The 23,571-nt window shown below is 41.0% G+C and overlaps 1 protein-coding gene and 1 long non-coding RNA gene across 8 annotated transcripts in view; one reads left to right on the top strand and one right to left on the bottom strand.

The window, feature by feature from the left end:
- Nucleotides 1–247: 247 nt before the first annotated feature.
- elavl4 (ELAV like neuron-specific RNA binding protein 4) overlaps nt 248–23,571 on the top strand; it is a 76,538-nt gene continuing 53,214 nt past the window's right edge. For 2 of the 7 annotated variants that reach the window (XM_084389917.1, XM_084389915.1), the window contains exons 1-2: nt 17,531–17,742; nt 22,739–22,792. In XM_084389917.1, coding sequence (XP_084246043.1) covers nt 17,719–17,742; nt 22,739–22,792 — 78 coding nt within the window. In that variant the 5' untranslated portion in view covers nt 17,531–17,718. Of the gene's footprint in view, nt 1,552–2,110; nt 2,240–17,494; nt 17,743–22,738; nt 22,793–23,571 lie in introns of those variants that run through there. The other 5 variants (XM_084389914.1, XM_084389913.1, XM_084389916.1 and 2 more) reach the window with 5 other exon arrangements.
- On the bottom strand, nt 2,099–8,505 carry LOC311278833. Its single transcript, XR_014625482.1, has 4 exons — nt 8,362–8,505; nt 7,281–7,344; nt 3,392–3,457; nt 2,099–2,233 (listed from the first exon to the last, which is right to left on the bottom strand). It is a non-coding gene; the product is annotated as an uncharacterized lncRNA (long non-coding RNA).

The following is a 23,571-nucleotide window of genomic DNA, read 5'->3' as shown; positions in this document are numbered from 1 at the left end:
AGATTTATCTTTTTTAACTACTTCTAATGAATCAATGATTACATTTCAGCAAATTCCAACACAACACAATTAAAAGACAAAAATTGTCTATGCGATTTAATAATCAGGCATTATGCAAATTTCTTAAAATTTTCTTGGCCCCAAAACATATTTGAACACTTAAGCCAAATTTGGAATATGTGAACAAATGATGCTAGACCTTTCAGAATTAACCAAGGTCAAGTCATATTAGCATGAAGTAAGTTCACACAGTTGTCTCTAGCATAGTAACCACAGGTTTCTTCGTCACATTAAATATGCACATGCCACCCTAACATTTGACAACCAGAAAGTATGCTTGTGCAACCTTTCTGTAAAATAAATACGACTTGGTTTGATATTTTGTTATCTAATGCAGTGGCATTTATATATATTTACATATTTACATTCATACGTAAGTATCCAAATGCATTTCGGGGTCAGTGTAGCTATGTGAAGCAGTGAATCGAAGCACTGAACAGTGTACAACTACGCCAATGTCTTGCTCTGATGCCATTTCAGAGGAAGAGACGTGTCCGTTTCACAAATATGCTCCGGGAACGTTATGTCGACATCTCAGCAGGGGTTTTCTCCGGCTAGGTGCCACTGGTCAAAGTTTTCTTAATGCTATTGGTCTATAAATCAGCCCCGTTCTCTCCCATACATCAAACGAGGCTGTCGCGAAGCGACGAAGGCGCGGAGGGAGGCGAGAGAGAGGAGAATGGAGGTGAGCGGGTGCCAAAGCGATCATGTGTTCCCCGCAAGCAGCAGGAGGAGAGCCGTGAAGCCAAACGGAGAGGAAAAGATGAGCCAGGAAAGGCAGATGTGCCTGTGTCATGTCTGTTATGAACAGTCTTCCCACCTTGTGGTAACACTGTGAACTGTAACTGCAGGAGAGCGTGATCGAGAAATAGACAGAGGGAGCGAGTGGAGGGTGGGGTGGGGGTAAAGAGAGATAGAGAGAGAGGGAGTGTGAGGAAGGGAGGGAGCAAGGAAGGAGAGAAAGAGAAAGAGAAAGGGTGAGGGAGAGAGAGAGAGAGGAGTTTAAACTAAGAGCTATGTTTTGGGACGAACTAATCTGCTAGAGAGCAGTGTGAGGATCGTAACGCATTGTGCGAGCGAGTGTGTGGAGGACAGATAAGGGAAGAAGCCCGGCAGACCGACTGCTTGTTTTAATGTGCTGACTCTGGGGAGCTAAAAAAAAAAAAAATATTGACTCTTCAGTCGTGTGCCGTGAGCCAGGGCACAAGCGCCACATTTAACAGAGGTGCACCAGAAAACACGGGCGCAAGAGAGGAGAAGATACATCCAGCCAGACAGCACATATAGAGGATTTCTCCTTCCTTTTCTTCTTTTTTTTTAATCTGTTCATTTTTCTTTCTTTTTTTTCTCGGGACTGATTCCCATTTCCAGTAGAGAAGAAGGAGCCGTAGAGCCACGAGAACGCAAAAAAAACAGAACAAGAAACAAAACACCGCCAACAAGATGTTTGAAATCAGCCGAACACTGAATGCTGCTTTGTTGAGCAATGAGGTAAAGGAATTGGATTTTCTTCTTCTGTCACCTCACTTCTCTAAGTGTGTGTTCATTATTCTGTTGTGCGTAATGTTTCTCTGTTTTATCAGTGTGTCCATGCTTCTAAATGTGGCAGCTGACAGGTCCAAATGAATGTGCAGGGATTGAGCATTTAGGTCCAGTTAAACGTCTGCTAGCTGAAGGCAGAACCCTCTTTGCTCTCCGGGCGTACTGTAATGGATGAGAGACTAGACTCGCTCTCTCTCTCTCTCCCACGCACAATCATTTCATTTTCTCATTTACTCAAAGCAAGATAGCTGTAACTGCTGAGCTTGCTTGATGACTTGCCCATCTGGGGCTTGCACTGAGTGTGTGCGTGCGTGTTTGTGTGAGTGCAGCGCCAATGTGAACGTAAGCACACGGCTCTCTATCACTGTGGCAGTCCAGTTTTCCCTTTCCTTTCGCCTCTTGCTATTTCTTTAGCCTGTATATTTCGTTACCACCTTGGCTAGCATTCTGTTCTCTTCCTTTTCTCTTCTTTTCTCCTCTTCCCTGTAAATGCGCACCTCGCGAGCAGTGTCTGAAGATGATGGTAAGGTGTTCACAGAACTCGGCAGTAGCCCAGGCGGAGGGCTCCTTCCCAGGCATGGGCTCGCCGCTTTTCCCCCGAGATCCATCCAGCCAACTGGGGGCAAGGGAGCTGGGGGTAAGAGGATAGACGGATCTGTTAGACATATGAACGAGAAAATAGATGGCACAGTAGAATAAGAATACTAACTTAATTTAGGTAATTGTGTGCAGCCCTAAGGCTTGAATTAGCCAATGTTTTCATGCCTCATTGTGTGATGATACGGCCGCCCACTCCGACTAGATCTTTCTATCAGTTAGCCAGAGAGAAAGAGAAAGAGTGAGAAAAAGCAGCTTGTGTAAGTGTATCGTTTGTGTATTCCAGCTCGGAATATGTTTGTGCGGCAGTGTACTGATGCCTAAAATTGAAAGTGCGCCACGTGTGTGTGTGTGTGTGTGTGTTAGTGTGTATGCTTCAAGTCATTTGAGCATAGTAAGGTTAGATGGCTAAAGGACAGATTTTTGAATGTAGGAGAGAGGTTTGTTTCGAGCATCATTTTGAATTTCAAACAACTTTCCGAATGTGTTGTTTTGGTGCTCCCTGCCGCCTTTCAGCAGAAACGTGCTTGGAAATGTGTGAAATAGAAAGCATGTGTCTTATACTGCACAGTCAGTTACAAAACTACCTGAAGTACAACAAAATGTGAGTGGCTATATTGTATTTCTTTAATTCGTAGCACATTAAAATTCGGCCGTTTTATTTCGCCACTGATAGGTGGCCATAACAGAGCATACTAGACAAATAGCTGGCTAAGGTTTTCCTGATTATAATGAATGTGATTTCACTCAAGTCTGGAGCTATGAAAGTGGATATCCATCCTTACAATCTCATTCAGTCATTTCTGATATTCTACTACAGTCTTGGGGGGGAAGAGAGATGGCTGTATGGGAAAGCCCTGGCTGGCTGGTGCTGTACGCGCCGGTCGGTTAAGAATAAATCCCTGACTTGGTGCATTAAATCGACACGAAACTGTGGGTGTCTAATCTGTGATGGGCTCTCGTTCCTCGTCTCCACAAAACAGGATCAGCCTGCCTGCCTGGAGCCGCACCACATTCTCACACAAATCAGACTCATACTGACAGCACTGGAGCTCTTCTGCCAGTGCACAAACACACACACAAGTATACATACACACACTGCGATCGCATGCAGCTGGGTGTTCATAGGCAGAGAGAGGAGATTTTTTAAACCCTTCTTTGCAACCTTTCTGAGGTGTGTGTACACACTTGCCTTAAAATCCTCCACAGCTCAGGGATTTGAGACATTCTGAATATTCATCCCGGTGATTCTTCAGCTCTAAGAAGACAGAAAAAAGAGACAAGGCATGTAAAGTCACAACCACAAATATTCTCATTTGAACTACAAAACGTTTATTAGTAAATCCGAAAAATCATTGTCATCCAGCAATTGGTCACTATTTGGCATGGGAAGGCGGAAAATCTAGGCAACATTTAATATATAATGAAAATTAGTGGCAGCGATATGTATGCGCCACTAGTGGTTATGAACTGTGTGACTGCGTGAAGTGTTATTCTGGATTTTTCACATTAGCAGAACACAGTTTACAGTAAAATCTTTTTTTGAAGATAAAGATGAGAAGTGAAGCTTCTCTCGGTTTCTCTTTCCACCACGAGAGACTGTCAACAAACTGTTTTAAAGTTCTACTTTTGCACTTTTCATGTTAAGAATAGAATTAAACAATAAAATGACTGAAATATAATTTTCAGTCGCTATGTCTGGCATAATTTAATTTCACATATTTTACTGTTATACAATAACAGTCATTGTACATTATATGCAAATATTTATTTTTTTATCTGGATAAAAAATATACTCTTGCCAATATTTTTTTTTTTTTTTTTTTTATCACATTTGGATAATAAATTGTGCTGTTTATTCATATGGGGGCAGGGAAAAGCAGCTGGACTGTTGCTTCTCATAAAAATCTGCATTTGTGACTCACATGTATCCGCAAACACACAACTCACATCTCAGATTGTAATTAACCAGGTTGAATCAGACCATCGTTACAAAGATTAATTGTGCCTTCATTAACTGAAGCCAGATCATTTGCATACATTAAATCATTGTACAGGGAAGAAGTAGAGGTCTGTCAAGGCATTTTTTTGTGAGAGGGAGATTTTATTCTCCCTTCTAGTTCTCTGTCAGTATTTTTTTATACATGCAATACATTGCTCTCAGACATCTTGCTGAGGAAAACGACTAGAACGTTCCATTTGGATGCAGCTTTTTCAATTATATTTCTATACGCGCAGCATGTGTAGAATTCATATATCAAAGTAATGATTGTATTTTATGATTAAGTAAATCAATCAAGCGATGAAAACACTCAGAGCTAGATCTGAAGATGCTTTTACAAACACGAACTGACATTAAAAGCCAAGCGCAATCAAGAAAGCAATGGATCACTAATTTTAACGTCTACCTATAAACAATCTGGAATAATTTAATAAAAGTAAAACATTTTATTTGCGGAAATAGAAAAACAGTTGCATCACATAACAGTAGTTATGTTTGATTTTGGTATCCTCGTGCCAAGCACTCTCATGGGTTCTCGAACATCCAGAAGACATTGAAATGATTTCTAATCACGGTTAATAACCACAGTGTTTTTTTTTTTTTAAATCAAGCATGACACATTGCCACTAGAGATAATTCGCTAAGCAGGATACGGTGTGATTTCCAATTACAGAACATTTTTCAGCATTCAGCACAAATTATGAAAACCTCTGAAATAGCACAAAAGTACAATCATGAGAAAAGCGGCACGTTCCGAAGAAAATACATATGACTTGGTAGGGTTACGTGCATTAATCCAAACAGATGCAGATTTGCTGGATTCAAAATTTCTGATGCTGATTGGAGATGCTGTTCATGCACATACACACTCCAGCAGTCCACGGGTTACAGCTACTCTGTCAAATGCTTTTGTGCTCACTTAATAACTTCATTTTCAGCCATTTTTGAAGGTTACGTTCACTCCTAAATTCGTTGGAGGGAGCTGAGAAACAAACAGAGATGAGGGGGAGAGGAGAGGGAATTGAAGAGCGATTGGCAAATGTCTGTTGGCAGTGTGAGAGATAGGCAGGGTCATCTCTATTTCACAACAATGATTAGCTCTGCCCATCTGCCGGCTCGACAGGCTCCTCCTGCTGTGATTGCAGTGTTCTCTGTTCAATGTAGCCCTGGAAATTAGTTCATTTGTGCTGCTCAACCCCAGCCTAACTGTACTGAGAACAGGTGCAGCATTCTACCCCCGCACAAAGCCGTAGTGAGCGTGTGCGCGAGTGTGAATCCTCTAAAAGAGCAGCCAAGCAGCAAGTAAAGCAGACTCATCAACTGTGAAAAGATTCGCATCTCGCAACACAATAGCAGTAGATTGCAGTGGATCAACTTCCTGTTCAGAAATAAGCACCTTTTTCTCCTTCTAGTAGGACGTCTCTCCTCGCAGAGTTATTAGCGTTCACCTCAGAATTTCGACATCAATACCTTTTTACCTCTGTGTATATTTAGCCGGGTACAAAAGCCACTGTGTTAAACCAAATATGACACTAGCACTTTATTCTCGCTGCTGAGAATTTTAAGTACTTCTCATCAATATTCTGTCAAAATTTAATTTCCAATGGCTCTGTCAAGAAGCCTCAGTCTGTTATTCTGTGCTAGTGTGAAAATGGCAGAGCCATCACAGAGAAAGATCTGGAGCCCTGAGCCCTGCAGCTTCAGAGGCCTCCGCTTTTGTCAGGGCACTTTGCCATTTTGGAAGAAAAGGCCGCAAGAATGAGCTATTTAACCTGTGGGTCACTCAACGGGCACTGCGCGCGCACACACACAAGGCATTAGTGAGAGAATTAGCCATCTTTCACTGCTCAAACGCAAGTGTGTGTGTGTGCATGTGTAAATGACAGGGTGCAGAAACAAACTCCTGTTCTGTAAACTAGTGATGCAGGACCACCGGTTTTTAATAGACATACACCAAATGTTGCACAGGACTGCATCCAAATACTGTGTGAGCATTATGGTGGCGCTCTGCGCTCATATTGTATTAAGAGAAACTAAACAATGTATCCAAATTTTGTGAATACCAAAGTAAATATGATTGTTGTTGTTTTTAAGTAATCTGATGGATGACAATAAAAAAGTATTGTCTATATAAAAAAAATGTGAAATACGAAAAAACTGAAAGCAAATGAACCTGCAATAAGATCATTTTTTGTGTTTCAGTACCACATAATCAGTGGCACAAACGTATTCTCATGAACTGACTGCAATAATGAGTTGACAACTGAGTTTGGGACTAACTAAAGAGACAAACCCAAGTTACAATATACATGGGACCCTAGACATCCTCTGAAACGTGTCTAAGGAAGCATTAGCTCAAGCAATCTGGATGCAGAGCCATAAATGCTCACAGTTTTGTGTTTTCAGGCTTAAGCATGTTAAGCAGAGAAACAGGATGAGAGTGCTCATTAGGAAACAAATGTAATGAAATTAAGTTTGTATCGTCATCACAAGGGTGCATGTGTGTGTGAATCTCAGTCATATAAATATGACACACAAACAACACACACCTCACTTACATACATGCACTCGCACACCCGCGGTGCTTCAGGATGCTCGTGCGTGTGAAAGTAGATGAAAAAAGCTGCATTGGGGGCCGTCACCATTGAGGCGAAGAGCAGGTGTCTCCAGCCAGGCAGAGAGAGAACCAGGGCAGCCTGCCTCAGAGTCTTAGCTCCACCAGAGCTCCCCTCGCCTCGGAGGACAGGTGACATCTGGCCCCTGTGCCTATGTAATGGAAGATGCTGTCTCCAGGGACGACAGTCAATGAATCTCTGAGCCCTGAGTCAGTATATGAAAAAAATTCGATTTTTTTTTCCACTGCCTTTACTTTTTGATGATTTCACAGGGACTTGGTGTTGATGAAGATTGGAGGTCTTCAAAGCTCTCCCCTTTTTCTCTTTGAAAAAAAAAGTCAGCGAAGAGAGGGGTCAGCGTGAGTTATACAGGCACCATGACCTGGAAGTAAAAAGCCTGTGATTTCAGCAGCAGGGGGCGAGTGGTGGCGATGATGGTCCCCAAAGAAAACACGTTCACTTACCTCTCTCTCTGCGTACAGAATAAAGGTCTAGTCTTCATCTGGATTTTCAGGGCTGTGATTTCTGCTGCGAAAAAGAACATCAAAACAGAGGATTCAGTGAACAGCGAGAGCTTTGTGTTTTAAGTGAGACTATTCAGGCAAAGCCATAAAAAGATACAAAATAAAAGAAAGAGCAGAAAAGGGGGAAAAATACAAAGGAAGAGTAATTTCTATGGCTGAGCCAGCACTCAAGACTGTTACTGAGAATGCATACTAAAATTCACAGTATTTCCAAATAAAGAAACTAGTTTTTTTTTTTTTTTGCAGCAGTGCTGTTTTATTCTTCCAGAAAAAGAAATAGACATTTTAATGATTCAGTATTTCAGGAATGAGGATGGAGTGATTTATAAAAGAGAAACGTTAAATGCTTACACATGAATGTGTGCTAAGTGCACGAATGCTTGCTTGTCTGGTTTACCCCGGCTTGCTTAAGTACTATAATTAATGGTTTTGTTAATTGAACAGGAATTGCAAAGGCGCTGTAGTGTAGAAAGCAGCACCAGTAATTCATCAATTTCACTCTTTTTCTCCTTCCCGTTTTCACTTTGCACACGTTACTTTTACAGCTTGAGCACTGGCTACAAGGGCAACATTAGATGGCAAATTATACAAGCTACCATATTTTAAGAAATTTGAACTCAATTCAAAATTAAACTGACCACTTACTCAAAGTTCAGGAAAACAGATTCCAAAGACTCCTTGAAACACTCTAATGTGTTGGATTGCATGTTAAATACATTAAGAAAAGCAGTCAACCCTGACCGGTTGTTATTAAGGAAGTCCAATCATCCATCAGAATCGGCAGCCATTTTGTAGTAGGATTATCCGCTATGACAAAGCAGGCTGTTTTTGAAGTGATAAATGTGCTCTCTGCCTGAATGATAGCCTGTGCCCAAGAGCTGACACGTTGACGAACGGCGCTGTTTCCCCGTATTGATAGTTTCTGAGCCCATACATTTCATTGATTCGTTAATTGTTCAAGGGAGTTGGAGGCGCCTGACTGTCATGAATAAATGATAGATGCCTGGCATGTGTGCATTACCGAGGAAGACCTTTGAGGCGTGGTGTTGCTTCCTCAGAGACGCCAACCGTCCTCTTCACAGCCCCGAGGAGCTGCTGGTCCCCGTTAGTTTCCCCTCACATTAATAATGCATTCTCTCTAACAGCAGTGTTCAGCATTAAATGCTCTGCCATGGAGCCTGTTCAAAAACATCAATACAAACTCACTGAAATAACCCTGTTTCAGGCAAAGGGGGGAAAAAGAAGTTACATATGCTAATTGCTTCTTAAGGCATTCCTTCTGTCTACAGCTAGCGGCTCTTGTATCTTTTCTCTTTCAGAATCTGTTCCTTTCTCTTGCCTTGCCCTCGTCTGCTCTGAATAAGTAAGGCACTATGAATTCTGGGAGAAAGACAGCATGGATGGAGGGGAGTGGTGCAGAAATACTGACGATGCTTTTCCCAGGGCTCAGAAAGACAAGGTGATGGAGTATCTACAAACAAGGAAAGATAGGTGGGGGAACAGGGGAACGAGAAGAGGAAAAAAGCGAGATCGATGGCACATTTCTGTTCGATTTTACCCCAGAGATATGAGTTGTACATATTATATCAATGAGCTAAAAATGACATACTTTAAATGCTCCGAATCAAATTCTGTCGGTGCAGATTTAAAAAAAAAAAATCTGCCCCCTCTCTGAAGGGAAGCACTGATTAAAGACCAGGCCAGATGGACCACAGCGGTCTTCCTCATCGTGCTCGAGAGCTCCGACTGCGATCAAACACAGCAAAGGCCACCCTACAGCCAACCGTCATACAACTCGATCTTCACCATCGCTCAGTCTCCCTCCAGCCAACCATCAGTGACTGCACCACGCAAATGAGATGGAGAGAATCGTCAGTGATGTTAATGATCAGAAAAGAGCTAAAGCGTCTTGCTCAATGTCACCTTGGTTGATGCCACAATGAAAGCCACCCACCGGGTTAAATATCTGCTCAAGGATTCACCAGTGCCACATTTTTCAAATTTTCCACACAATCCATGAGGCTTTCCTTAATTTAAAATGTAAAAAGTCACCATGATAAGTACCATCAAAATCAGCATGATAATTATTAGTAGTCATATTTTTTTACCTAGATGTATTTTATTAGCACTGAAAATCTACTAAACTCTCAAAGTCTTTGAGGAAAAAGTGAACCGACATGGATGATATATTTGTTTTTAACCAGTTAAATCTTAACTCAAACATTACCTGAATCCTTATCCTCTCAAATATCTTAGATACGAAGCACAACCGTCGTTTTCAGACAGGTTTTTCGTATTTGAAAGTGGCGAGCTCCATCTGGGTGAGCCGAGCCTGAGCTCAGCAGCCTGACACTTGCAGTGCTGCCTGGCGGTGAAGCCGCCAAAAAGAGTTGATGTGGTGTCGGGGTTCTCCTTTGAGAAGGTGACAGGAACAGGAATTGGACTGGGTGATCCTCATGTCCTCTGACAGAAAGAGATATTTGCTTCAGAGGGAGAAAACTTCACCCCTTACTCCCAAGACGAATGAGAATTGTGACAATCGGGATATGTCAAATAAGAGAGAGATTTTGATGTGAGGAGAAAAAAAATATTTGGCCTTCAACAAATCAAAATTGAATAGAAACAGTAGATCTGGGTTTATCCGTTTTTCGGTTTCTCCTTAATGTTTACGTTTTTCTAAAACAAAAGTTTAGCATTTTTATTGGCGTATTGACTGGATTTTTTTAAACAAAGTAATTTGAGGGAAAATACTAACTAAACTGTAAACATGCAGTGTTTTGAATGAATTTCAGTTTTTCTAATCTACTAATCTTCTAGTGAATTCCCAAATAACAGGACAAAGTGAATTTTTTTTTAATCAAGGCTCCAAATGAGATGTGCAATTTTTAACACACTTCAGCTGACAGCTTGCAGGGGATCTACACTTCAGTGTCTTTAAATAAACCTGTTATTATTCAGGGTGAAAATTGAGACAAAATAATCTCACTGGAAGATTTTGCGCAGTTGAAACAATTATCACCATGTCGGTTGCATGTTTTAACATGTTAAACTCTCAGAATAGATGCCTGGTGATCATGGTGGAAGCGGGAGTGAATGTGAAGCGAATGAGCAAGATGCATATGGTGGAAATCGATAACATTGACGGGACACTGATGGAGCATGCGTAACACACTCATCCGAGTGGACTCTAGATCTGAAATATTTGACAAACAAGAGCACTTGGATTTGTGGTTATGGCCAACGGAAGAAGTCAGGTGGTGTGTGTGTATTTGGAAGCAGGGAGAGATGGGGCATGCAAGGTTCAGAGTAATTAGTCAGATTGAGGGCTGAAATGAGGCAGTGTGAGAGGAGGCTGGGGCTAAGCATTTGTGTGTGTGTATTTGTGTTAGAGGCCAGGTTGGTGGGATGCTCTAATTGGAGCTAAGCGGCCGCAGAGGATCAGGGGTACTCCAGAAACAAAGGAGCACGGGCAGAGAAAGAGAGAGGGAGAAAGAGAGAGGTTGCAGTTCTGGGTGTGTGCATGTGTCTCTTAGTGTTTGAGTGAACAATAACTAAAGTGACATTTTACATGCTCAGCTAGCAAAGGCTTTGACCAAACCTCTGACTGCATCAAAATCACACACATAGCCAAACTCAGTTTTGAAAAAGAGAATAGATACATGAATTTAAAAAATGGGAGACATACCGTATAAACATGAATATTTTCCTTTCCAAGAAAATGTGTTCTTTCTGAGTAAAAAAAAAACTGCATTTCAGTCCACAATTACACAATTTACAATCCAATTTAACTATAACGGACATATCCAAGATTTAAAAAAAGAATAGCATTTCAGTGTCAATTAGTTAGCTGAGCATATAAAAACATCCTTTTTACAGAATGAAAATAAATCAATTAGCCTCGTTGCTTTTAGCTCGTTACTCAATTCGCATGCTGTTACACTTTTAATGGCTTTTTGACAGCCGATAAATTATGTGATTTACATTAGCTGGCCTGTTTTAAAACCCTCCGCCGGTGGTCAAAACAGCCATCCTTTAGCTCAACAACCTGCATAAAAAGCCCATTTGGCAAAATGGCTGACATAAAATGCATGTGGGTTGGAGGACAAAATAACGGCATCTTATATAAAATGATGCTATCTTAGTTTGACTGCTATTATCTGCTGTTCGTTTTTCAGAGAGGCTTATCCAACGTATGATGACTAAATGAAAGTCGTTTATGTGTACAGACACACACATACACTTTTCTGCAATAGTATAGATCCCCGAGGTCACATCCTCCCACTCAAAACCTCCATGCATTCTTGGCCAAACCTCCCACCGCAGACCTCATGCCAGTCTAATCCCTAAGACCCCTCCCTCCATCTGTCCCCACCCAGCCCAGGAGTGAAGATAGAGACAGAGGGTCACACGCAGCCTCTGAGTCATACTGGACACGTTCCCTCAGCCTGCACGTCTACTGCTGGTGTACACGGCCTCAATTCAAAACACTCTCTCATACTGGATGCTGCAAATGGGTAGTTGACAAATATATATTTTTTTAGGTTCATATCTATATAACGTGTGCATTTTAGATGCTATGACCGCTCATCATTTTTCCCCACTTTTAGATTCTTAAACAGTCTTGTGGTGTGATTTCTATCAATACAAATATTCCACGTAGTTTTTCAATTCATATGGGGTCACAAAAAATGCATGTGTAATTGTATAACAATTTGAAAACCATTTTAGTTGAGATTTGGCAAAATGTTAAAATGCAGGTCAACTACCCAAATACTGTATAATGATAGTGATTAAAAACAAAATACTGATATTTTCAAATAAGCTATTTTGAAAATAGCATGATAGCTGGTACATTACTATACAGTGCAAATATTTCTGATTTGTCTCATGCTTATATGTTTTTAGTAAATCGATGGAACTTTGAATACAGGGAAATTCAAATTGAACCTTCCAGATGGGACTTGTCTCCTCTTCTATCTGCCGCATCAGCTGTTACAAAGACCAGCAGCTGACATTTAGTCCTTTATAAAGATTTCCAAGAAAGAGAAGGTAGAGAGAGAGAAAGATAACTGCCATTGTAAGAATCATTGTTATTTATGATTTATTGATGTTTATTTGACGCTTGACAAAAGCAACCATGGCGTAGAATACCTGGTAATGATGAATATTACAGTAATGTCACAGCATTCAAATCTATTTACTGTTATTTATTGTTGTTTGTAACTTACTATTGCCAGGAGCTGATCTGTTCTGCTATTATTGTCTGAAAAAGACACAAAGGAAAAAAATCAAAAGCAAAATATTCAATCTGTATGCAATAAATGCACTCCACTGAAATACAATATGAAAAATACATCTACATAAAGGCACTCAGTAGTTTGTTTACATCCAAATGAGAGTGCAGAGACCTTGGCATTGACTACCCACATGAATATGTCTCTCTCTCACATGCACAATCTCTGAAATGCCTAATGGTCAGACGTAGAGAAAGTGAGTGTAGCAGTCTCCCACTACCCAACCGTTTTTCTCTCTTGCTCTGCATAAACACACAGTATGAAAGTCAAAGTCAAAGTACACATTTCCACCTGCCAACCATCTGATGATGAAAAGAAGGGTGGAGAGGTTTCTGCTTGTTCTCGTTCAGTTTGGAGGTTGTGAAGAGTTCAGTGATGGTTTCCATATGTGGTTGCTAGACTTCAGATTGGTAAACTCACACAGGTTAAAGAACTGACTCAAGTTTGCCTGTGCTATGATGTGAGGTCCTGTATAATTGAATCATGCCTGCATATGAATGAAACGACAGTCAGGTTTTTCTCTCTCTGTTGGTGGGAGGGACCTAAATTAATGTCTTGTTGTGAGGAAGATGAAAGGTAATGACTTCTATAACTCATATGGTGCCACATGGTTCAGTGAGCAAAATGGGAAGCAAACACAATTACTAGATTATGGTGTATTTTGCTATATGGGCTGTGCAATGCTGTTTTGAATAATGCTATTTTAACCATTATGTGAATATTTATGCATTTATGCATCTAATACATGTATTAATTATATGTGTGTGTGTATATATATTAGTGCTGTCAACGTAGCATCCGTTTTTTCTGTCATCCTTTGGCTATAGTTTATACATTATATGAATGTCCTGACACACACAGGGAGCACTGAAAGACACACGCCAGTATCGTGCGTGCGCCCAGAATCAAGTTCTCTTTCGCGAACAATATGAACAATAACACACACAATTATGACAAAATGTCAGTTTTGTCAAGTATCCTCATAAAAGCAGTCTTAAATGAGTTAAATAAAGTCTTAAATGAACGTAAAGAGTTGTGAGAGAATGAGACACGTGTGAGACGTGCAGCAGCGGCTGGTCTTAAAGTGAAAGCAGCCACTAATGCTGTCAGTCAGTAAAGTTAATCAAAGAACAAAGTTAACAGTGAAACAGTGACTAAAGAACTTGTGTAGTTTTAATAAGGATTTCTATAAATGTCCTACCTATTAGATAGGTAGGAAGGGCACAGGTAAAATATGACATTTATTTATGGGTTTATGTGACGATTGTTTGAAGTTTAGTATCAGTGATCCTGGCCTTTATTCATAAAATGATGCCATTAAACAAGTATTTAAAATACACTGATTTGGAGATTAACTGTGAAATATATAAAAAACGTATAAAAATGTAAGTGTTTTTAATTGCGATTCATATTTTTTTAATCGATTGACAGCACTACTATATACATGAAGCACAACATCCTGCTCTTGGGCCAAAAACACATTTAACAAGAACAGAGAAATATAAATAGTCTACATGAAATTTGGGTTTTCTCAGGTCGAGCTCTCAAGTACTGTGTCCCTAAGAGCGAGGCCTGGCCATCTAGCGAGAAATGTCTTTCATTTTTTATGGCTCTGCTGGACTCTCATGCCAAAAGTAGTTCTTGTCAAGTCAGTTGCTCACCATAAGGGACCTCCACTGTGGTTTTTAGAATTGCAGGTGAAGAGACGATAAGACCACAGCCGTTTCCCAGCCCATTCCAGTCGTGTGATTTGTTCTATTGTAGCCTACCAGTACAGCAACACAAAGACCCACACCATATAAAAATGACACCCACATTATTCCCCCACAACAAACCTGAGAGCAAAATGCATTCACACAAAACTCCCTGAAGACCCAGTGAATGTGTAACATTAGGTTTGTATATGGGGAGTAAATGGGTGCAAGCAGGAAATGTGTTTTTGCCCGTGATGAATTCCATATCTTGGTAAATAAAACAAGATCTGAAATCCCTTCATTTGGCGAGCAGATGTGAAATGGGTTTTGTCAGGGGTGGGAGCGGCTGGTCTCGCGGTTAATTATTGATTCAGTGCATGTGCAGCTGCGAACAACAGAGAATGTGGGAAGAGTTTGCAATAATGTTTAGAAAAGAGAAAATGAAAGAAAAAAATAATGCATTGGATGACATTATTTTACAAGACTGTCCATTTTACCTGAGTAGATGCAATTGAATATAGTGTGTGCATGAATGAGTAGGGGGAGCAAGATGAGCTTGTGACATCACAATATGAGAAGGCTATGGTCATGAATATTAATTAGCTTGTGCTGCTATTGCTGATGTTCTATGCTAATATAACATTGAGATACAATAACAAGCCTGTTTTTTCAAGTAATTTGGATTTTTAATTTAACATCAAGATACTACATATAAAGATCACATTCACAATATTATTGGCATTAAATAAATTACGCTTTTTTTTTTCTATGATGTGAGTAACCATGATTTGTGAGACTCGAACTTACACCTGAAATAATCGTAGAAATACGTTGCTTGCATTAATAAGATCTACGGCACAATATTAAACAAATTTTAAAGATTAAACGACAAGGGTTTAAAGTAACCAATTATGGGAGGAAGAGGGGGAGAGACCTTGAACCCACAGCAAAAAGAATTCCTATAACTTACATGTGTGTGTGTACACACACTTTTCAACAAGGTCTTCAAACGTTAAAAGATAGTTAGTAAAATAAGTTAATTTTATCTCTCGCCAAGTAGACTCACACAAACAGATGCCAAGTTCGCATGAGGAGGTAACCATAGCAACAATACGCTGTGACCAATAACTGTCTTATTTACCACTGTAATATAAACGTATAATTCACAAATATATCATAAAAACGTTTGTTAATTGTTTAAAAAGTCTTAGGTTCGTAAATGTTCTAGTGGCGCCAAAATTACAACGTATTGCACGAGACAAACTTCAACAGACTGGTCTCGAAAATTGCATTCAGAAGTCATTGCATAATTCACACACTGATATCGACCAAGTTAAAAACCACAAAACAAAAAAACACTGTAGCCTATGTTGCGCGTGCGTCTTCCCTCAGGTTCCAAACTATAAATAATCTCCCTATCTAGTCATCACAGGTACAGTTTGCTTTTGACACTACACTTAAACCCAAAACGTTTCACATGTACCTGTCTTCCACATCCAACCGAAGGTCAACTTATTAGCTGTCAATCAGAGACCGCTATTTCCCCAAAGGCGCGACGCTCCCCAATGACTGGCGCGCGCCTCACCCTCTCCAACAGTCTCCTCAAGAGCAGCGCGCGCCACCCCCTGTCTGTCCCCGCTCAACCAATCAGATCTCACACCAGCCTGACACTGTGTTCCATAAATGGTGTGGAGGAAAAAGGGACGCTCGCACTGCTAGCTCCACAGAGTCAAGGGAACCGATATTTTTTGTTTTTATTGTTTTATTTTGGATACCCCTCAGCTACATTAATTTACGAAACAATAGACGCTCGCCGACCGCAGCTGTAAGTTTTCGACTCTATCTCACCATATCTCTCAGCCGACCTGTCTGCATCCGACTGTCCTTGGGTCCACGCGACACCTCTCCTTCAAGACTTTCGGGAGCGACTCCCCCAACAAACCGCTCAAAAGCGAAACGTTTTTTTTTTTTACCGGGTATAAAATAACGAGCTTTTTTCTTTTTTCCCTTCACCTCCGGACACGAGAATGGTCATGGTGAGTAATGTGCTCGCATTTGAAAGAGAATTACACTGTAGTGAAAATCACTGAAACACGCTGTCACGCGCTGCCTTAGAATAATCCCTTCATCCCTCGTAATACTCCTTCGCCAACTTTGCTCTTTTCCTTTCTCTTAAGCACATAAACGGCGACAATAGGGATGAAGACAGAATATTGCTATTTAGAGATGATTTTTTGAGTGCGCATTTTGTGTAAAGGTGTGTGTGAATGCGTGTGCAGTTATGGTTTTGTACAAAGAGCAGGTGTGTGTGCTCAGTAACCTGTGCGTTCTTCAACCTGATACTCAGTAGATAACAATTGTGGTTTATTAAGTAAAACATGTGTCGTCCCACATTTGCAAATGACTAAATATATGTCGTCTTAATTGCCTAAATCAGTTGAATCAAACTGGTGTGTTGACCACTTCTTTTTGCAGTTCATGATATTAATGCACTGACTGTAAATGTACAGAGATAAATGTAAAATGTATGGAAAAATTATATAAAAACGAATATATTACAGAATAATGACCGTTTTCCAGGGCAACGTTGTATAATTGACTGCTCATTTGTTTCCTGGCGTGTTAATGTTCTGTGAACTAATTTAACATTTAACATTCATGTCTTTTATTAAGTTGTAAAGCCCTGTTATAAAAGGGATAGTGTAAAGTCAGCAGGTCATTATTGCAGAATAAAACCTGCGATAATGACCATCTGACTGTAAACTATCCCTGTGTACATCCAGTGTGTGTATACTGTATGTGTGTATATATTGTGCATATATACATATACTGTATATATATAAAAGCTTTAACATACTCCGTAATCATTGCATGCTTTACTTGCATTAATTAGCAGTGCCTCGCAGGCACCCTATTACCATAATGGCTGTATGTGCAATCAGTCTGCTCTAACTCAAGCAGAGACATCGGTTGCGATTGATTGCCTTTGCTGGTTCTGAAAGGGCTTCTGCTAGCCGAAGCGCCTGTGCCTTCGTCTGCAAGGCTGCCAGAGCGAAAGTGTTAATTTTCCAGAGTAGAGCAGATGATGGAGAGCTGAGGCAGCCAGTGAGAGAAGTAAGGAGGAGGGGGCTACTCTGACCTCACCAATGAGGAGGGGGCAGGGAGTGGGGCTGCAGCGTTCAGCTCATGCTGAAGCCCGTGCATTCACAAGCAGCCTCACTCGGAGGAGGAATGCCCACTCTCTCTCCCGCTGGCCGCACGCTGCCTCGCCACCGCTGAGACACATACAGAGAGAGAGAGAGAGAGAGAGAGAGGAGAGACCGAGAGAGATCTCCAAGTGAGGAGACATTAGCACGGCTATAGGCGAGAACTCTGCCCGCCGACTTACAAATGGAGTGGAACGGGTTTAAGATGGTAAGGATGCTGCGGTGGTTTTGTGCAGACAATTGTGTGTGTGTGCACGAGTGTGTGTTTGCCCTTGCTGTGTCTCACTGCCTGCAGCTGCAGTGGCAGCATTGGAGTCTCTCTCTGTCTGTCTCTCTCTCTATCTCCTTTCTCCTCTTTTTCAATTCTGCATGCTACTCCTCCCCTTTCTCTTAGGATGAGAGCAGCTTTATTTGAGAACAAGGCTGAGGAAAAGAGAAGAGCAGAGAGGAGAAGAGAGGAGAGGAGAGAAAGGACAGGTGTAGCAGGTTCTTAGATGGTGCGGTTTAAAACCCTTCTACGATGTAGAGGCAGTGTTGAATCTTAATGCTCACCTTTTTTGGCTCTCATCTTCCATTTTCACCCTCATTTTAACACTTGCCGTTCCGGTTTGATCTGTCAAAATAATACAGCCATATTAATCATATGAGTAATGTGGTGATCATTTAATTTTTCGAAACAATTTCCTAAACAAATGCTTTAAAATTTGCATAAAAATCACATTTACAATGCATACGTAGAAGGTTGTGTAACTGTGAACTAGCGTACATGCTAGAGTGTAAGTTTGTAAATGAGAATGAGTGGGAGTGACCTCGTGTGTGTGTGTGTACGTGTGCATTATAATCTATCAGGCAGTGTGCGAAGGTGTGTTTCCGTGCATAGTGTAGTTAGTGTTCAAGCACGTCTGGAGATCACTGCCCATCTTCTCTGATAGAGGTAGGGCAGGCTGCACTAAACATGCTGCACTGTGTGTGTGTTGTGTGAGTGTATGTGTCCATTGTTGACTAAGGGCTCAGAGACTGCCTCCCCCGGCTGTCACCAGGCTAGTGGGAGACTGTGCCTGCCAGGAACCAACTCTCCCCGAGAGAGAAACGGAAGAGAGAGAGAAATAGAGGCAAGTAGCGAAGCTTACAGACGGAGCAGGGTAAGAGAAATCCTAGGCCTGCGTTAGCACATCATTTAAAGGTGGAAGACATCACAATTGCACCGTTTCGAACGGCCAAGACAGCACAGATGTATGTATTTACTAACTTGCAGTGACTGTCAAATTCCTCATCTGAGCGGCGCGGCATTCAGATTCAAATGTGGGCAGCATTATTCATTTTTCAGGCAAATGTTTGACTGTTTCTGTGTGGGCTTTAACATGCAATCAAAATGCTAATTGAAAAGAGAGTGATTCCCAACAGTGAATCCCTGTTTGCCTCCCTTTCTTTTGTGCGAAACACAGTTTGTGTAAGGCAGAAAAACATTAGGGCAGTGAGGGGGCTTGTCCACGATGCTTATAGTGAGAGAGGAAATAAGGTGTGGGAGGGAGGAAGTTAAGGGGAAAGAGCTTCCACATAGGCCTATACGTTTCTCCTCCTCCTCCGCAGTGCTGACGTCCCTGCTACATGCGCTACTATCGGCCATTACACAGAACTATAGCCACGTAGAAACAGACTCTCCTCTTCTTTCACCTCACACCCTATCCACCCATACCTCCTCTTCATCTCTATCCTTCCTCATAATTTCACTTCCTCCTCCAAGCAGCCTTACTACTCTGCTTTAGGGCTTTCTCCTTTGTTGTCCGACTCCAAGGTTGCATATCAATGCTAATAAGGCTAAAGCTGGACTGAATATTAAAAAGGGGTGGATGAGGGCGCAGGTGGACAACTGAGAGAGAGAAAGAGAGAGAGAGAGAGAAAAATAGGAGACAGGCTGCCGAGATGCTGAAATCTGGGCAGCAGGGGTGGGAAAAGTGCCCCAGGATGTGTGATGGCTGGGTGGAAGAGTTTGCACCCCTCTGCACACAGAGTGACTACAGATGACAGCTGAGTGTCAAAGTGGGCCACTTGATTTTTCTGAGAGTTAGAGAGGCTCAGGTTGCCCCCCTCTGGCCGCTAAGACCCGGGGATGCATGTGACACCACTGCATCCATCCCTCACGGTTCTCGGTGAAGGAGAACAGCAGCATCCATCTAACTGACTGCCTTGGCGTGCTTTTGCAACAAGCCCTCAGATGGTGGCGCCGTAGAGCTTCCACCTGAGCGAGTTTAAAACATGGTTCATTGTGCAAGTTTCAGTTTAAAAATTTCAGGCACATAGCACTTTCAGTATTGCTTTTCTGTAGAAAAAGACTTTCATTCTGTTATTGGAACTTTTTGTCTAGGTTAGAAGATATTTATCTTGAACTAAATTGGATTGGATAGCTTCTCAGTTTTTTAATGCAAGAAATTCTCCACAAAAAAAGACAATTTGGCCCAAGAAATATTGTTTATTTAATATTTAATATGTCTTTATAGGAATCAGAGGATGTGCCAGATGATTAAATTATTATTATAACAGTAAATTGACTCTGCTCATAAAGACACAACAATTGACTGACATTAGATCAGATAACCTTAGATACAGGATGGGATACTATGATATCCTTTCTCAGTCATAGAAAGAACGACCACACAAAACAGAATTAATTTCTCATCCACTGGATTTAGCACACTACATTTAAGACTAAAGGACAACAGAATAGCCCAGAGTCTTTTATATATCTTCTAAATAACATTAAGTGTAGTCTTTGCTGTATAGTTTTATAATTAGAATCCATGCTGCCATTTTTAAGTCTTTATGTTCTCACTGCTATTCCGACATGGCATCGTTAAAAGAGCAAACAACCCTCTGTAATCTATTTGCCATGCTCTTCATTCCGATTTGAAAAAGTATCCTAATACTTAATCGTTTTCAACAGCTCTGACAGATTTAGAACACAAATGTAACCTCTGAATGTAATTACTGAATGAGTCTCACTCTGCCAACTGATTAGAGAAAATGCCTTGAGAGTTACTGAGGTAACTGAACATCCAGCTCTAGGGAGGATAGAGCACACTGACAGGTGAAGTCAGAATGCGCTTATTAGACAAGTCTCGTATTCAGACTTAAATAACTCAGTGAAGATTTCAGTAGCTAATGTGAGCTTTCATCACATTCCATATTTGTGATCACTTCTGGGAGAGTTTTACCCTTAGTGTTTAAATGAGAATTGAGCAAAGCTATGAAGAAAACCTTGGAAACTGTGCATGTAAATTTGAGCTTGAATTAATATTGACCAGTTCAGTGAAATGCTCTTATAAAATCTGCCCATATGAAAGAGATATCGCAAATGAGATCTCTTTAACATCTCAGTTGTTTCCCCTTGACGGCGGGGAAAACTCTGCATTTCAAAAGACAGAATGTCACACGTTGTGCCAAGATATCAAAGTGTGCAATCAAAAGTCAGAACGCTTAAACTGATCAAATTATTCCAAGATTAAATGATTGGTGCTATATTATTAACATTAACTTCATTGCTCTATAGGCTTACTGGATATCAATCATTTTTGTCTATTTATTTTTCTAAATAATCTTCAGGAGAAACATCTTCGAAAAAGTTGAAACTTTTTGACATTTGATAGAGCAACACCTTACAAAAAATTGTATGCCCTTATGTAAAAAAGATTTCACCTAATGCATTAATAAGGTTCAGGTTTGATTAAACAGTGTGCTATGAATAATAATCTAATATAATCTTAATAATATGCTTTCGCAGAGAGGCCTTTTATTATGTCAAAGCTAAATATACATGAATAACAACAAAACGTTCAGGTTTAAATTTTAATAGGCATCCACAGTGATTTCTCAGTTTGATTCATCCTCATTTTCCTTGCAAAGGAAAAGCTGAGGAGAGAGCAAGAAGGAGAGAGGGAGTGAGCAGGCTTCACAACCGCAAGCGTAATAATTCCTCTGGCGCAAATTCAAAGTGCCACGCACAGACAGACGATAATCAGCCGAATATACACACCACACACAACCTGCTTACCAACACAACACACCGCTCGTTCTGGCAAACCGACAGTTGCCTCTCCAGATACACATTGCATAGGCTATATATAAATAAAAAATAATATGCTCTGCAAAGGCTCCATCACAAACATTGATTGTTGGTCAGAGTTGATCACAACATAAAACAGAGAAAGGTAAAAGAAGCGCATTACCACCCATTTCTTTCAAGCTGGCTCTCATCCCCTATCATTCTAGCTTCCGACCTCCCTCTTCCTCCATCCCACTTTCTTTGTTTCATTCCTTCTCCTCTCTCCCCCTCCCTCCCTCTCTCTTTCTCTCTCTCTCTCTCTCTCTCTCTCTCTCTCTCTCTGCCTGTGTGTTTTGGTATTCATACAGACGTTCGGATTTGAGTGGCAGGCTCTCTCGAGACTGTGCACAAACTGCACATTTCTCTGATCTACATTTTGCACCCCAGGAAAAGACAGCAGCAGCAGACGAGTCTTTGCTCCCACTATTGCAAACGTAGTCGCTTTTTCTCTCCTGCCCATTAGCCAATTAACTGACCTCCCTCCTGTGAGGCTAAAGGACATCTCAAGGTCATTCACATTGCAACGGCTCGCCTCACACAATCACACGAAATTTGAAACCTCTAAAACCTTTACAATGCATTTGACAAAACGACTGATGCATATTAAAAAACTGCATAATGATGTCTGGTATGGCATTCAAAAGAGCACACTCGAGGAGAGATTTTATTTGTGCATGTTTCCCATGGGTGAAAAGGGGAGGAGAACAAATGAGATGAGAAAGGGAACATGGATATAAATGTCAAAGATAGTTCCGCTCTCCGAATATCAGCGCCCAGAGGTCAAAGGTCACAGCAGTAAGGGGTTACGGAGTGTATGAGGTCCAGTAGCTCCCGCAACAAACCCCGGCTGAGAAAGGGCAAATAGGGTTGCCCGCATCTTCCCCACAACAGTAACCATAGATACAGCCATTGGCATTTCACAAAGGAATTGCTTCGCGTGAAATCTTGCCCCTGTAGATCCGCTGGGGTTGTGGATATTGTTATCTCGCTGTCAAGAGGAGTTAGGTTGATTAGAGGTGAGAGCAGACCTTTAGCAGAAGTTGCTGTCTTGTCCGGGAGCAAATGTCTTTCCTTAAACACACCCTGCCTTTTTTTTTCTTCCCAGAAGCCAGGCATTTATTCCATTAGGTCTCCATCAACCTGCAATCAGGAAACCATGGTTAGTAAAAGCACATCAGACAAACACTGGTTAATATTCCAAGCACAAACCAGAATGCAAAAAAAGAAAAAAAAGAAACAGTATTCGCACAATCATCTCTGAACTCTGATTCTGATGGATTTTATGAGGATAACCCTATATTTTCTAGCACATTATATATGAGCATAGATGGTCCCCTGTAGGCATTTTCAATTACAGTGTACCCCGGCATTGGAAGATTAATCTGCTCTTTTGAATGCATGCCACATTTGCTGCTTTCGTTGATATTCTGCAGAGGTTTTATCTAACCAGCTGCAATGGAACACATTAGGTCGCCCTCTCCCTCATAATGCCATTCTTTATATCCCCACCTCCAAAGAAAAAAGGACATCCTGGAGATATGTTGACACAGTGTTTAGGTCATTGCTGTTTTGTAAAACAAGACGACAGTAAATTCTATGACTTCGCTATAGTTGCAGAAGAGCAAGGGGAAGAAATGCCCTCTTGTAAATTACACTCATTAATCTGCATTTTGGAGCCTATATATGACTACATTATAGCCTTGACATGTATGAAGAGGTTAACAGATTGAATTTCATTCACCTCGTTGTCTCTCATATTGAGATGGTGCTATTTATTAGCTGCCTGTGTTAGTTAGTAATTCAGTCAATCTTCCATCAATTACCTCGGCGTTCTCTTATTAAAGCAGATGCTGTGGGGTTACTGCTCTGTCTTGCAGCTACTTTCTTTTATGAGATCAAACTTAATCAATAACCAAACTGACTTCATGCATAGAGATG

Source organism: Rutilus rutilus, assembly GCF_951802725.1.
Source record: "Rutilus rutilus genome assembly, chromosome: 19".
Classification (NCBI taxonomy): Eukaryota; Metazoa; Chordata; class Actinopteri; order Cypriniformes; family Leuciscidae; genus Rutilus; species Rutilus rutilus.
The sequence above is the reverse complement of the archived record's forward strand: the minus strand, read 5'-3'. Positions and strand labels throughout refer to the sequence as shown.